Source organism: Musca autumnalis, unplaced genomic scaffold, assembly GCF_047663935.1.
Source record: "Musca autumnalis isolate F117 unplaced genomic scaffold, ASM4766393v1 scaffold_4, whole genome shotgun sequence".
Taxonomy (NCBI): Eukaryota; Metazoa; Arthropoda; class Insecta; order Diptera; family Muscidae; genus Musca; species Musca autumnalis.
Genome location: NW_027411977.1, coordinates 242003144 through 242020662, shown reverse-complemented (window position 1 = coordinate 242020662; position 17519 = coordinate 242003144). Strand labels below are relative to the sequence as shown.

General features: G+C 33.1%; 3 protein-coding genes across 10 annotated transcripts in view; 2 read left to right on the top strand and 1 right to left on the bottom strand.

Moving 5' to 3' along the window:
* Positions 1-17519, bottom strand: part of LOC141403759 (uncharacterized) — a 567712-nt gene that overhangs the window by 334988 nt on the left and 215205 nt on the right. The window lies entirely within an intron of this gene.
* Positions 2080-17488, top strand: LOC141403828 (uncharacterized). Its single transcript, XM_073986834.1, has 2 exons — positions 2080-2209; positions 16270-17488. Exon 2 carries the CDS (start codon positions 16334-16336, stop codon positions 17210-17212), a length of 879 nt encoding a protein of 292 aa, XP_073842935.1. The 5' UTR covers positions 2080-2209; positions 16270-16333; the 3' UTR covers positions 17213-17488.
* Positions 2203-17519, top strand: part of LOC141403825 (uncharacterized) — a 41712-nt gene continuing 26395 nt past the window's right edge. For 2 of the 3 annotated variants that reach the window (XM_073986823.1, XM_073986826.1), the window contains exon 1: positions 2203-2364. Coding sequence is in view for 1 of the 3 variants with exons in the window: in XM_073986826.1 (XP_073842927.1) it covers positions 2340-2364 (25 nt within the window). In the remaining 2 variants the exon portion in view is untranslated. Of the gene's footprint in view, positions 2365-10962; positions 11636-17519 lie in introns of those variants that run through there. The other variant, XR_012412903.1, reaches the window with a different exon arrangement.

The following is a 17519-nucleotide window of genomic DNA, read 5'->3' as shown; positions in this document are numbered from 1 at the left end:
TCCCATCAAAAACGAACCCCAAGTTGCCTTTTGCCAGAACAAAATATTTATTAATTTGTATTTTTTGGCATTTTATTTTGAGTACCTCTTTAAGCATACTCAATTCGAACATACTCGGTGAGAGCATTCCGACGTCTATATTTTTATTAGTCTATGCAGTCAGTTCCAGCAACCTCTCTCAGTGAATTTTACTCTCTCAAGCAAGAAAAATTGTAGAAAGTTATCGAACAGCATTTTGCAAAAACTTGCAAGAAAGTCAGCTGTTTCCGAAAATGTATGAAATTTGTTTTTGTTTCTTTTGATATTTTAAACCAAATGGAACAAAAACATAAATTTTAAAATTGCAGATTGCTTATTTAATGCTTTAATCCAATCCACAACGCTTTAGAATCTAAAAAAAATTTGCAATTGTGAAATTTTCTTGTTCAAAAATGTTAACGTTTCGAGTTGTTTACATTGAACAGGTGATTAAAAGTCAGCTGATCAGACTTGCAAATTTTTGCGGGACAAATTTTCCCAGCCAAAATTTGCAAGTTCTCAGTCACAAAACTCTTCAAAAATCTCTCCAGCAACCACAAAACATTTTGCGGTTGCATGATGAATGACAAAAACGAACATCCACACTAGCAAGCAACAACAAAGCTGTCATTCAAAACTTACAATTGGTCTGTTCCAGTACTACACATTTTTACTACGATAACCGATTTTTCCTTTATGTTATCGAAAAAAATAGTAAAAATGTGTAGAAATGTGCAGTACTGGAACATCATCCCAAATGTGTACCCAGCTTAAAGAGAGCGTCATTGTTGTTTAAAGAGAAGTGAACATTTTGCAACTTTAGCTTTGTTCCTTTACTTTTTTAATGGTAAGGGTGGTAAAAGAGTAAAGTGTCAAAATTACTCTCTCATGAACATTTTTACCAGAAAAGTAAAGGAACGGAAAAATGGTAGATCTGGCAGCAATGTCAAAAAGAAACATAAAAAAAAATCAATTTTCGTCTTTTATTTCACAGTTTTTAATTAAGTTCGACTTTTTCTTCTGTTTTTCGACCATTTTCTTTTTCATTGTGAAATAATCGTCAAACAAAAGTCGAAAAATCAGTTCTGCCATTTTTTACCTGCAGAAATTTTGCTGGTAGCCTGTGGTAGAAGAGAAAGGCATTTTCGCTATCTCTCCACTCTCACTCTCTTAAAAATTGCTTCCAGTTTTGCCACTTTTCGGGATTAAGGAACGCTTTGCAGGTTAAAAATGGTAACAAATGGTAACCTCAGGTAAGTAAAGGAACACAACTTTTTTGTATACGGGAACGGGTTTCGTGTAAAATGTGTAAAAGTCGTAAAAATTGTAAAAACTTTTTAATTCTGGAACAAAGCTTATGTTTTATATTTAATTACACGCTTTTCATTCATATTTTCCATAAATTCTGTAAATTTTGCTATTTGTAATATATGTATTTTTATGTATTTCTATTTTTAAAATTAAGGAACGAAAGACATGTCAAAGCAATATTTGTGTATAGAGACTTTCAGGCAGGTATTTGATTTTTGTTTCTAGACTTGTACGCGATTTTCAAGCAATAGACAAGAAATGTAACTGCAATGAAAGAGAATAGAAAATTTGCTATGCTTTGAATGTATACTATTCGTTGAGCCGTTTACTTTTCATTCATATTTTAGTTTTTCTAAAAAACCCTACATTTTTAAATTTTATATTTTGTCTGTCATAATTAATTTATTTCGATAAATGTTCTCTCATTTGTAAGAGATGGGACATAATTTATCGTTGTTCGGAGAGTATTTCTACTGGAACAAAGTAGAAAAATCGTCATTCATAATTTAGCGTTTTTATTTTACAGATTTTTGTCGGTCACCAAAAACTGCTTTGGAGAATCCCACTACAGCTGGACTTATTCATCTACCATAATAATTGTGCCATCCACAATAACAATGTTTGCTCAAATTTTTGTTGTTGTATGTCTGACTCTGCTCTCAATAAACGGTTGCCTCTCTCTCTCTCTAAATCTGTTAAAACAACTTGGGTCTCTTGTTAAAATGACAACAGAACACAGTTTAAACCGCATCATTCTTCACTTCGTATCTTCGCGCTATTCGCTTTTAATTTTTTTTGTTGAAATTTATAACAAAATATAATAAATTAACAATAAATAAGTGCTATTAAATAATATTCGTCAACTCATCGCAAATTCAAGGTATATTTATTTCTTTGTGTTAGTGTATTACCCCTTAAAAAAGAAGTGTTTATCAAAGCTAGGGGTGAGCACGCCTGTGTGATTCAAAGCATTCATGTGAAATGTCAAAAACAACGCAGACTGTTTGTGGATGGTCATGGTAGAACAAATACAAGGTAAAGTTAATACTACAACAAATACAACTCGAACAACAACCACAAAGGAATTTGTTTTTGTTTGGAACGTTAGTGTCAAATATAAATGTAAACAAAATAAGGAAATGTCTATAAATTATTGGAATTTAAAAAACTAATAATTTTTCACATTTGATTGAATATTTTGAAAAACATAAATGAAAACTCGTTAGATTTTCAGTTTGAATGTTTCCATATCATTCCACTAAATGCACAATATCACGCAGGAAGTGGAATTCTTGCAAAAATGTTTGGGGTCGCTCGTAATTCATTGAAAAAAGAGAAGCTGTTTCAATCTTTTGTTTTTGAAAACAAGAAGCACATGTTTATTAGGGCTTTATTATTTTCAAGTTTAACAAAATACCACACATATTGACAAATATTGTACCGCCTCTATAAGTGGTGTTTTAGTGTGCGACATGTCGTTCGGACCTGGAGGAGGTTACATGTCAATGATATGAAGGAGTCTTTATGGGAAATTGTTTTTATTTCAGATGAATAATTTTTTTCTTCAAAAAATATATGTCCCTAATATACATCGAACATAGAAATAAATATATAAAATGTCGTATGAAATTTGACACTAACACTACAGCCCAGTTCAGTCAGCTGGGTATTGCTGCTACCTTTTCTTGTTCTACCATGGTGGATGGTAATGGGAAAGTGTGTGTCATTTCGTTTGCTCCCACAGTGTTTCACATTGGGAGAAATTGTTTGAAGAAAATATTAAAAAAAAAAAACACCGGTTGTGTTGTCATTTGTTTTGATCCTGTACTTTTAGTGGTAAATATATCAAGAGAGCAAGGGGTTCTATGCGATGACGTGATTTCATGGCATATTTTGCATTGGTTCAAAGCAAGTCGTGAATGATCCGATCTTTTCATTAGCATTTCAACCCATGCAAAGGAAGTCGTGAAAGATCCGATCTTTTCATCAGCATTTGAATCATTTGTACAGATCACTATACAAACAAACAAGTCGATTTGTACATCCCTACATGTAGCGACATCAAAACAAAAGAGTATACATTTCCAAAATTTTTGTTATAAAATTACAATATTACAAATTAAATGTAGGTTCACGAACTATAAATTCTTAAAGGAGTGCTGCTGGATTCCATGTCGAAATTTGAACTGTTGATGAGAAGATAATAGAAAAGCTTTTGTAAAATGAAACAAAATCAGTGGCTGAGAGTGGACGAAGTAAACTATGTTGCGGTGCAGCGGCGGTGATTAAATTGAAATTTTTGGTGTTAACTTTATGCTGATAAATTAGCTCTAGTTATTTCATGAATTAGTTTGAAGTAATAAAGAGTTTGGTTTGTCATGAAAATCATATTTCAATACAGAATTTTCCATTTTCCAAACAAGACATGAAAATTTCATGTCAAAGGGTAAGTGAAAATGACATGTCAAAGCATTGGTCAAAATGACATGCTTAGGATCCGACAATGAATGTCATCTTAAGATCCGAATATGAATGTCATCTTATGGTGGTCACGCTCATATAAAATTCATGAGTGAAAATGCTAAAAAGATGACATGCCAGATCACTTGCACCCATGATTCAATAGCATCCTTGGCATCGAAGATTTTGCTGGGAATTTATTCAAAATGTAGGGAATCGGAAAAATGGCAAAACTTGGAAACAATCTGGCCGAAATATCAAAATCAACGTATCAGCTTTATCCTTACAATTTTTTTTTTTTTGAATGTAAGACCATGTTTATATTATAGCCTTTTGCACGGCTAACCTTCTTTAGGAGGAGTTTATTTGAAATATAAGCAATGGAATTGACATTTGAAACCCAGTCGGTTTGTTAAATCCGGTTATATATAAACGTACTATAAGTGCATATTTTATATCTTCTGAAAGTGGTCCAAAATGACCAATTTCAAGAAAATTAAGTGCGGTTTAGCGGTAATTTTTCAGGAGATTCCTCTAACTTTTCTCCCAGTCCTTGGTTTGGCTGGCTTATGCGTTTCACGAAATCAATTATTTCTATATTTTCGTGACTTTTGCACATTATTGCAACTATATTCGACTAATTATTCAAAAAGAAGCAGAAATTCCATTTACTTCTGCTGTTTTTATAATGAAATATAAACAGTTTAGTCCGCGGCATGAGAAAACGCTTCATGGTGGTATAACTTTGACTATGGCGAACGTTAATCGAAAGTTTTGGATTATTTCAGGAAACCAATTACCAAAATCCTTAATTCAGAGTTGTTTCAGATGCTTTAAATATGCTGCAAAAACGTCACAACAAATAATGGGTAACTTGCCGAACGTCAGATTGAATATTACAAGGCCAGACACAGCGGAGTGGATTACGCTGGTTCTATTACCATAAAAGCATCAACATTAGGATCTGCATCAACCACAAAGGGCTACATTTTTTGTTTATTTGTATGTTTTGCGTTTTCAAAAACGACAGTACAACGACAAAGTTAAGAGTCGTATTCGATGGCAGCAGTCATATGATAAATAAACCCTCTCTGAATGAGTCTTTATGTTCTGGTCCAGCTCTGCAAAATGAGCTCGCCGTTGTTATGTCTCGATGGAGAAGACATAAGTATGCTTTTAGTGCTGATATCGAAAATATGTTTCGGCAGATTGATGTTGGCCCAGAACATCGTAAATTTCAGCAGATCTTGTGGCGATATAATGATCATGAAGAAACATCTATTTATGAGCTAAATACGGTTTTACCTATGGTACCACCTCAGCTCCATATCTTGCCATACGAATGCTTCATCAATCGGATTATCCTTTAGCCTCTTAGATTTTGTTAACAGATTCATATGTAGATGACGTTTTATCTGACTCAGTTACTTTAGATGAACCTATATTATTATACCAAAATTTATCCACTCTGCTTAAAAAAGGAGGCCGTAATCTTCGAAAGTGGATAACAAATTCCACAAATATTTTAAATGCTATTCCTCTAGAGGATAGAGACTCTTCTCTAACATTAGATTTCAATGCTGGAAACACTGTGAAGACATTAGGAATCCAGTGGAATACGGTAGACGATTGTTTCACATTCAAAATAAATCTATCTGACAGTAACAGAATTACAAAGAGATCTATTCTTTCCGAATCTGCAAGTTTGTATGATCCTCTTGAGCGTCGCGTTACAGCAGCCACATGAAAGCTTCAAGAACAAACTTGGCATCACTTACACTTTTTTTAGTTGGTTGTTGTTATTAAAGGGCGACGCGACGCACAACGGACCGTATGTCCAGGAGCCATTTTCTCTTTTCTAGGATAGCGTTATTCCTTAGTGGTAAATGTTATTAATTTGCTATAACACATAATTTGCTGTTCACAATTATTAAAATGTATGCTAATATTTCAGAACAAGTTCGATAATGACCTGTTTTTTTGCCAAAATATTTAACAGAAGTTACAAAAACCGAATATTTTTATATTTGCCAAAATATTTAACAAAAGTTACAAAAACCGAATATTTTCGACGCATAGAAAACAGGGTTAACAACATTTTCTTTGTTATTCTCGCTTAATTGCCACAGGACAAACATTTTTAAGTATTTGGTTATTGGGTATGTTCTTTTAAAATACCAAGGCATATTTGTATAAGGTAGAAGTGACAATCAGCTGTATTCTTACTTTTTTTTATTTACATACAAAATATGTAATTAACAACGATTTTGTTTATTTTTAAGGGTGTACGAATATGAACTTTGCATACTGTATATTTAAAATGCAAAATCTAACGATTGCAACTATTTTGTATATTTATTCTTATTAAGGAATTAATAGTACTTTTATATATAACCGGATTTAACAAGCCCACTGGATTTCAAATGCCAATTCCATTGCATATACGTCAAATAAATCCACATAAAGAAGGTTATAGTACGTTTATATATAACAGTATTTAACAAACCCACTGGGTTTCAAATGTCAATTCCATTGCTTATATTTCAAATAAATCCTCGTAAAGAAGGTTAACCCTGCAAAAAGCTATAATATAAACATGACCTTAGCCCGACAAAAAGTTCTAATGTGTACGGCGTTTTAATTCTCCCGGCAAAAAACTCGAATGCAAACTTATGATTATTAAATTAAAATTCTTCTATAAATCGTTGACATGTTTAAAAAAAAAGCAAGTATTTGTGAATAAATACTAAAGGAATATGACACCTTCGTTTAGGGTTTCCATATTTTATTTAGACGAATTTGACTGTTAAAATAAATAAAAGAAGGCTTCAAATTGTCTAAAAAATAACGAAATTAATAGAAAAAATTAAATGTCGATAAAAAACAGAACTTAAAAATAATTACATGTTCAATTTCTGTTTCTATTTTACAGCCCTAAAATACATTGTAGTAAAATCTTGTTTTTCTTATTTGAAACGTCAGATATTCAAAGTAAAGATGTCTGAAATGATTTCCATAAAAACTGAACCCTTTGTCAATGATACACATACACTAAGCGACAATAATATTAAAGAAGATGAGCTAGACTTGGATAAAATGGAAGAATTCTTACCAGAGAATGTCGATAAATCCACAATTGATATAATTAAAAAAGAGAACATGGATGAAATGGACGAATTTTTACCAGAGGATTCACTTAGCTTCTACTCGTCGTCATCACTCACATCGAAATTTGATAATCATGTTACACAGCAAAATCTAACTAATACAATAACTCACCAAATATTCTTACCCAAATTAGAAATAATTGATGTTCACACAGATGTGAATGATTGTAGAGGCCTTGACATCAATGATTATACAGAGGCTTACGTCAGCGACAGTAAAGAGAGATCTGTTATTTCATCGTCCCGTGAAGCTCAAACACCTACTGAATTTAAATGTGAATTATGTGGTAGTTCTTATAGAGAGGCCACAAATCTCCAGACACATATAAGAAAGAAACATTCTTCGTCTATAGATATAGAGTATATCTGCAACATATGTAACGAAAGATTTGGCACACAACAAGGCCTCGCAATACATTCATCCCGATTGCATCCAGTAGATCGAAAACATAAATGTGATATATGTGGTAGTTGTTATACGGAATCTAGTAAACTCCGGGCACATATAAGAGACAAACATAATTCATCAATAGATTCAGAATATATTTGCGGAATTTGTAATCGCAAATTTACGACACAAACGGGTCTTGATATGCATTATACCCGGAAGCATTGCACTCAAATACCTGCTAAATATAATTGTGAACTATGTGATAGTTCTTTTACAGACAGTAGAAATCTTGGGTCACATATAAAAAGAAAACATAGTTCATCTTTAGATTTAGAATATAATTGCGAAATTTGTAATCAAAGATTTGCCACACAAAATGGTCTTGATAAACATTCTTATCGGATGCACTCAGAAACTCAAACACCAGCTGATCATAAATGTGAAATATGCGGTCGATGTTATACGGAATCTGATAACCTACGGGCACATATAAGAAATAAGCATCCCTCGTCTATAGATACCGAGTATATCTGCGAAATTTGCAATCAAAGATTTACCACACAAATAGGTCTTGATAAACATTCTTACATGATGCATCCAAAATCTGAAACACATGCTAAACATGAATGTGTAATATGTGGTCGATGTTATGCGGATTCTGATACTCTTCGGACACATATAAGAAGAAAACATCCTTCGTCTATAGATTCAGAGTATATCTGCGAAGTTTGTAATCAAAAATTTACCACACAAATAGGCCTTGATAAACATTCTTTCCGGATGCATCCCGTAAATCGAAAACATAAATGTGAAATATGTGGTAGATGTTATACAGATGTTCGTAATCTACGGAAACATATGAGCAAGAAACATAGCAAGGTGTAATTACCAACGAAAAGGAGGAACTGCAAAAAAACCTATTAGACAATGAATTATCGCCAATTGTCATAGATACATACCATTGAACTCAAACGTTCTGTTTCTAAATATTAGTTGTGTGTTTAACTTTTTCAGTAGTAATTATTCAGTAACTTCTTTTCAGAGAGTAAGAGAGATTTTACTCTTTGATAAGAAAATAGAGAAAAAAGTAAAAAGACAACATTTAGTAAACTTTAGCAAAATAACAGTTGATAACCAAAACAAAAACACTGGCGCCCAATGCATAAAAGAAAAACTAACTTCAAAGCAATGAAAAAGTTCTTCAATTTTAAGCAAAATAAATTAAAAATAATATATGTTAATAAAATAATCAATAAATATAGCTGAATCGTAATATTTATAGTATTTTTCCACAAAAATAGGGCAAACATTGAGCAGATGACCACTAGGAGATGATTAAAAAACAGCTGGTCGAACTTGCTAAGTCGAAGGTCACACTAGAGAGTTTCATTGAAACAATTTCATGAAAACAAGGCTTCCTGGGTCGAGTTTCACAGTAGAGTGATATCATAAGCTTCGTTTCAATACTTTTTTAATGGTAAAATGTTCAAAAGAGAAAACTGTCAAAAATGATTTCAACTCACACATTCTTCCAAAATGTAAGGGAACGGAAAAATGGCAGACACGTCAGAAAATCTGGAACAAATGTCAAAGTCGGCGTGTCAGCGAATCGAAGCCGGCAAACATATTGCACATTTTTGCTCGCTCAAATTTGTCGTGTAAAAAGTTTCTAAAGAGAGAGCCATTCAGCGCCATTTTTGTTCAAAGAGAAGTGAACATTTTGCAACTTTTTTGGTGTACGGGAGCGCATTTCGGGGAAAAATGTTCAAAATGTGTTAAATGTGTAAAAACTTGTTAGTTCTGGAACGAAGCTATAAAGTTGCTGTAGTGGGGAACTCGATCTATAAATACCTAAAAGTTTCACTGAAACCACTCTTGTGTGACCTTCGACTAAATGTTGCTGGTACAAATTCTTTCAGCAACTTTTAGCAATTTCTCATCTTCTTCTACCTGACATTGGCTTAGAGCAAGCACTCACTTCTATTTTGTTGTTACTTTTTTTACTCTTAGTCCCAATTTACATTAGGCGAGTTTACTTGCGGCAATTGTCAGTTTATAGGTGAGAGAGGGTGCTGAGAGGCAAAGGGTTACCATATGCCTCACCTCTCTCTTCTACAATATGACAATTGCCGCAAGTAAACTCGCCCAATGTAAATTGGGACATACATTTTTTCGAAACTGAAGTTTATTATAGTTTTGTTCCAGAACTAAAAAGTTTTTACAATTTTTACGACTTTTACACATTTTACCCGAAAACCCGTTCCCTACTCAAAAAAGTTGTAAAATGTTCACTTCTCTTTAAACAAAAATGACGCTGAATGACGCTCTCTTTAAAAACGTTTTACTCGACAAATTTGAGCGTGTAAACAATAGTAACATGGTTGCCGGCGTTTGATTGGCTGATACGCCGACTTTGACATTTGTTACAGCTTTTTTGACGTTTTTTTTCCATTTTTCCCGTTCCCGAAATATCTCAAAAAACTTTTGTTCTCTCTTTTACGAGTTTTATGCCAAGTTTACACTTGCGCTCTAAAATCCACTGCATTTCACGAAATCCTGAAATACACCCCGGTGTTTACACTTATTATTTTTTTTTTTTTTTTGATTTCAAACATATCACAATAATCAAGGTAGTGGTATATGCGCAGCTGATCGAACATGAATTTTCAAAACAAGTTGTTGTAAATTGAATTGGGCATCAAAAATATACGACAATATAGAACTTTACAACTTTATTTCGAAAATTATTATAAAATGGTCTACATATATATCGTATTAATTGTGTATAGTACTAACGAATACAAAAATAAAAACTGATTTTATCGTTGAGACATCACAATAATAATTTTTGATAGATAAAAGTTGTGTTCAGAATTTGCAAAATATTACTACTTGCAGCAGTTTTCCCGTTTAGTGCTAAAAATGCGTTCCCGTACTTCGAAATCTAGCAAGGCATGCACTTCTCTTTAAACAAAAATAGAGCCGAATAACACCCTCTTCTCCTGCTTTCTGCCATACAATTTTGGCCTAGTAGAAACTAGCAGCATGTTCATTGGCATCTAAATACGATAACTGATACGTTAGTTTTGACATTTCTGCTGGAGTTTTTGCAATTTCCGTAATTTTTCCGTTCCCGTATTTTTTTAAGAAATTTGTATGGGGAAGCAATTTGTTACAATTTCCTCTGTTTTCTAACATTACCATTAAAAAAGTACGGCAACACAATGAAAAATAGCATTGCAACAAAGTAATTTAATATTTTTTCACATTGTTTAGGCCGCCATCAGACCATCTGCTTTTTCACATGTATGACATCAGCTGTTCTGTATATTAGAATACCCACTCCGAGTATAAACCATACATTAGTATTAAAAAGTACGGGAACGGAGCTTATGTTGCAAAACATTTATCTGAGTTTTTTACCTGTATCTCATACAATCACCCAGGTATTGGAAAATACATTTACAGTATGCTGAATTTAGCAAATCCAGTGGATTTAAGTGGTCATTTTCATACAATATTTGTAAAACAAAATGAGAAAATTCACTTAATAATCGTATACATTACATATATACATTACTACATAACAATGTTGTTACGATCATAGCCAAATAATAGCATAGACTAATGAAAACATAGACGACGGAATGCTCTCACCGAGTATGTTCGAATTGAGTGTGCTGAAAAAGAAACTCAAAATAAAATGCCAAAAAATACAAGTTAATAAATATTTTGTTCTGGCAAAAGGCTACATGGGGTTAATTTTTGATGGGAACAATATCCTTAGACAAAAATATCCAAGAAAATATTGTCATTTTCCCCAAAAAACGTCTTCGAACTTTTTTGAGTTTTCGTGTTTGAGTAGGTTTACGGCGCAAAATTGAGTATTCCTTCGTCTATCTTTTTATTAGTCTATGATGTTAGTGTCGCCGGTACATGTAAACAAAACAAGGAAATGTCTGTTGCAACTACCTTATTACGTGTGCCTTGGTCGAAAAATTCTCGGTGTTTTTATTTTGTTTTGTCTATGCTATGGTAAACACATCCCCTCTCACACTCACTAATCACATTCAAACTCGGTTCAACAGAGTCTGTTGCCACAACATGTGTTAGTCTCTTGTTAAAACGACAACAGTGAGTGAGTGTATAGTTCGAACGGCATCATTCTTCACTTCGTACCTATGCGTTATTTAATTTTAATTTTGTTGAAGTTTATAACAAAAAATATAATAAATTAACAATAAATAAGTGCTATTAAAAATATTCATTAGTTTACAACAAATTCAAGGTATGTATATGTATTTATTTTTTATATTATTGTTCTACACGCTTAAACCCTGCCAGCAATTGGAAGTGTCTCACCCCGGAGACACGCCAAGGAAGATCGTTGGTGAATTACAGAAACAATTTCTATAGTCTTATTAGCTGTGTCTGGTTACCCTAAAATTTGTAACAATTTGTACCGATTGTTGCTGGAAGTCGTCTGTTAACACAAAAAACCAGCAAAAGCGAGCGATTCGAGAGAGACATTTTGACAGTTCTTTCACTGATAGCTTGCAAATTCTTGCTGGACAAATTTCTTCTAGCAAGCACTTGCAAGCTCTTCTTCTTCCTGAAAACAATCAATCAGCAGCTTTTAGTTTTTTGTTGATTTTTGTTTGTGAACATTAAAAACAATTTTATTGTGGAAATAGCATAGCCTAATTGTATTGTTTTATGGAGAACAAATTTGTAAAGTGGAAAAATACTTTTTTGTTTCATTTTCTTTTTTATTTTTAATAAAATACAACGTGTTTGCTTCCTTTGTTGGCGGAGAAATTGTTCAGTTTTGGCAAGTCAGCTGATTGCTTGCTGGTTTTTGCTGGGAAGGTGTCTGTTTACTTTTTACAATTTTCTAGCAAAAGAGAATAAAAACCCCTTACTCTCTGAGAAAGTTCTTGCTGGACAATTCTTGCTGGGAAAGTAACCAGACAGACTTATTGTGATTACCTTTCATCGCGTATGCCGACACTTCGGAGTGACTTCCAAGGCGATTGTTTACATTTATTTAATGACTCAACACATTTGTACAAATATAGAACATTTTTCTATCTTATGATTATATGAGGCGGTGGTGGTAAGCATACTCGCTTTTCACTCTGAAGGTCCGGGTTCGCTTCCCAAGTCAAGCAACAAAACATCACATTTTTAAAATGACAAAATTAATGTAGGCGGAAATTCTAAAGAATAATTTCTCTAAAAATGAGTACTTAAAAAAAAAAAAAATAAAAAAAAATTAAAATAAAAATAAAAAAAAAATTAAAAATAAAAAATAAATAGAAAAAAAATATATATTTTTTTTTTCATTTCTAGAACTATCGCGGAAATGATCTTCTAGAAGTGTCGCTGGAGTGCCGGAGTGGTTCATTTCTTCACAACGTAGGTCTCTCCAGGGTGACTTCCGCGACTATCGCCACGACTGTTTTCATCGCCCTGGGCGACACGCCTAAGTCACTTCCGCGATAGTTTTTGCTTGCAGGGAAGGAGGAAATATTTATCAAAGAAATCAATGAGAAATGTCAAAAACACCGCTTACTGTGTTTGTGGATGGTAATGAGCGTGTGTGTCATTTGGTTTGCTCTTACAGTGTTTCACATTGGAAGAAATTGAAAAAATATTTAGAGGAAAAGGGCGGTTGTGTTTGTCATTATGTTTTGCTACTTTTGAAAATTTGAAACAAGAGTTCATTGAATAGAATATACATATATATGTGGATGTGTACATATTTGGTCTGTTCCAAGAATCTACTCATTTTTACTATTTTTTACGATAACATAAAGGAAAACTTGTTATCGTAGTAAAAAACAGTAGATTCTTGCAGGTTCTGGAACACACTAATTAACTTAAAGTTGTATAAATAACATATATGGTCTGTTCAAGTACTGCAAGAATCTACTAATTTGTACTATTTTTTCCGATAACATAAAGGAAAAAATGTTATCGTAGTAAAAAATAGTAGCTTCTTGCAGGTTCTGGAACAGAGCAATAATTATTAAATTAAAAAAAATATAAAACATTAATAGCTGCATACACAAAGCTAAAAGTACGTTTAGACTATGCAAATTCAGTCTATTTAAAGTTGTCATTTTCATACATTAGGTCTGTACGATAACTCAAAAGTTTGTACAAATTTGTACAAACTTTTACAAAATACTGTTTGATAACAAACTTGTTCAGTAAAAGAGAAATGAGAAGCACTTGCAAGTAGTTGCAAGAACTTCCAAATACTTTTTACTTGCAAAGTTATCGAACAGGCCTATTATGTGTGTTCGTTTACTCAAAATTTGTACAAATTGTTACTGGATGTTGTTCGTTTACTCTACAGTACAATGCAAAAGATCTTAGTCGATTACAAGAAGTTACTGGACTTGTACAAATTTGTACAAATTGTTGAGTAAACGAACACACCTATTATGTGTCAAATAAAGCGAGACATAAACATGTTATAAGTGTATAGTCCAAAACGCCTGTTAGTCTATGCACTTACAACAGGTTTATACAAAAGTATATTGTGTGGAAATGACAAGTTAAATCGACTGGATTTGCTAAATCCACCATAGTCAAAGCGTGCTATAACAGGAGTTTAAAGAACTACTAAAAATGCACAATTGTGCCATATACTAAAGGAATCCGACACTAGGGATACGCAAGTCGATTTTCGAGTAATCGATTCTTTGATTTGAAGAATCTAAAAATCGCAATCGAGTTTTGAATTCATAGAGAATCGAAAGATCGATTTTCTATTATGATTCTTCGATTCTTGCAGTGGGAATCGAAATATCAATTCTGTTTTGACTTTTTGATGTACCACGAAAATGAAATGTACAGATTACATTGGTAAGAGCAAGACAACAATATTATATTATTTGTTGTACTGATGAACAAAGTTATCTAACGGTACGGCAGTGTTAAACGCGAAGCATTGTACACTAAAACGTTCACATTTTCAACTAAGGAGTAATCTCGATCGAACGATTCTTTTATCCAAGTGAGTTCTAAAGCGGGGTACACACGATCAGTTTTGACTGTCAGTTTTGCTCAAATAATCGGTTGCTTGCCAGTGTGGCCCTTCATTTTTGTCAGTCATCAGGCAACCACAAAATATTTTGTGGTTGGACAGTTATCGATAATTCCGAAAAATCGACAGTCAAAACTGATCGTGTGTACCCCGCTTAAAGCTGGGTACACATTAAGTCTGTACGATAACCCAAAAATTTTTACAAATTCGTACAAATTTTAACTGAATGCTGTTCGATAACAAAATTGTCCAGCAAAAGAGAGCGAGTTTGGAGAGAATTTTGGGAGAGTTTTGTGACTGAGAACTTGCAAATTTCTGCTGGGAAAATTTGTCCCGCAAAAATTTGCAAGTCTGATCAGCTGACTTTTTCAATGTAAACAACTCGAAATGTTAACATTTTTGACCAAGAAAATTTCACAATTGCACATGTTTTTAGATTCTAAAGCATTGTGAGTATGATTAAAGCATTAAATAAGTAAACTGCAATTTTAAAATTTATATGTTTGTTCCAGAACTGCAAGAATCTACTAATTTTTATTATTTTTTTTTCGATAACATAAAGGGAAAAATGTTATCCTAGTAAAAAATAGTAGCTTCTTGCAGGTTCTGGAACAGAGCAAAAGTCTTTGTTTCGTTTGGTTCAAAATATCAAAAGAAACAAAAACAAATTTTATACATTTTCGGAAACAGCTGACTTTATTGCAAGTTTTTGCAAAATGCTGTTCGATAACTTTCTGCATTTTTTTGCTTAAGAGAGTGAAATTTACTGAGAGAGGTTACTGGAACTGTCTGAGTAATTATTGCTGGGGAAGTTATCGTACGCACCTATTGTCAGTTTGTCACCAGTTGGAAACCAGAAAATTGGAAACTTTGTTCTAAAAAAAACTGACCTGGAACATATGGAGTATGCCAACATGCTCATAAGGACTCCCTCTTTCATATTCCCTTGAGACTTTTGTGTACGTTTCTATATTGTGGCTTCCAGAGCCAATTTTCTGTGTTGACCACCAGTTGGAAACCAGAAAATTGTAAACTTTGTTCTACAAAAAACTGACGTGGAACATATAGAGTATGCCAAAATGGTCGTAAGGTCTTCCTCTTTCATATTCCGTTGAGACTTTTGGGTACGTTATTATATTGTGGCTTCCAGAGCCAATTTTCTGTATTGACCACCAGTTGGAAACCAGAAAATTGGAAATTTTGTTCTACAAAAAACTGACCTGGAACATATGGAGTATGCCAAAATGGTCGTAAGGACTTCCTCTTTCATATTCCGTTGAGACTTTTGTGTACGTTTTTATATTGTGGCCTCCAGAGCCAATTTTCTGTGTTGACCATCAGTTGGAAACCAGAAAATTGGAAACTTTGTTGTACAAAAAACTGACGTGGAACATATGGAGTATGCCAAAATGCTTGTGAGGACTCCTTCTTTCCTTTTATGTATAGTTTCTTGTGTACGTTTATACATTGGAGCTTATTTTTTAATTAATAAATAAATTAAATTTTTATATTCGTAGCTATTTTTCGTCCCCACAGTTGGAAAAAACGTATTAAATGCAAATTTTGGGCGTTCTGTGTCACCCTGAATTTTTCGATAACTTTTGTTATCGTTGCTAACTTTTGTTGCTAACTTCACGCAGGTAGAATCAAAAGATCGAAAGATCGATTTTCGTTTGGTAATACATTTCCCTATCCGACACCTTTGCTGAACGTTGCCAAATTGTACTTGGACGATTTTGATCGTGAAAATAAATAAAATAAGCTTCAAATTTTTTAAAAATTGGGAAATTAATATAAAAAATAAAATATTGTTACAAAAACGTAAAAAAATAATTACTCATGTAATTTTTGTTTCTATTTTACAGCCCTAAATACATTGTAGTAAACTCTTGTTTTCTCAAACTGAAAAGTAAGATATTTAAAGTAAAGATGTCGGAAAATGTTTCCATCAAAATTGAACCTTTTGCCAATGATTGCAAACAGGAAGATTCTAACAGTGATATAACTACACTAAGCTACAATACAAATATTTTAAACGACATTAAAGAAGATATAGCGGACCTGGATAAAATGGAAGAATTTTTACCAGAGAATGTCAATGAATTCCCAATTGATATAATCAAAAAAGAGGACGTGAATGAAATGGACGAATTTTTGCCAGAGGATTCAACTAGCCACTACTCACCGGCATCACTCACATGGAAATCTGATGATCGTGCGGAAGTTATTACCCATGATGAAGTACACCAACAACATGCTACTCAACAACATCTAACTGGTGCAACGGCTCAGCAGATATCCTTACCCAAATTAGAAATAATTGATGTACACACGGATGAGAATTATAGTAAAAACATTGAAATGAATGGTGATACACACGCTAATGTCAGTGATAATAAAGAGAGACCTGTCATTTCATCTTCCCGTGTAGCTAAAACACCTACTGAACATAAATGTGAACATAAAGAAAAGAATCATCTACTGAGGCATATGATAAATAAACATCGTTCGTCTGAAGATGCAGTGTATATCTGTGAAATATGTACTAGAAGATTTGCCACAAAACAAGGCCTTGAAACACATTCTACCCGAGTACATCGAGGAACGGATTCCACTGAAATACGATCTAAATATAATTGTAAACTATGTGATAGTTCTTTTACAGAAAAAAGATCTCTACGGAGACATATGAGACGAAATCATCCTTTGTCTATTGATACAAAGTATATGTGCCAAATATGTAATGAAAGATTTGTCACACCACACGGCCTTGATTTGCATTCTCAGCGGGTGCATTCCACATCATAGTTATCTGGAACATGGACATGGAACTCAAACATTTCGATCGCAAATATTGTCAACACATAAGATTTTCTGTGAAGTCATTACATCAACATGTCGGAGATAATCATGAACGGATGCATAAATGTCAAGTGTGTAATACGTATGACATTTCGCTTGGCCTCCGAATTGTATCGTCATAGGTATAAGGATTTTATGATCTTCAATAAAATGTAAAGATTGACCTTAAGTTTTAAGAAATCACTCAAATGTATCCATTAAATAAAAAAAATTTAATTAAAATTATGCAAGAGTTTCATTTTACATTTATTGC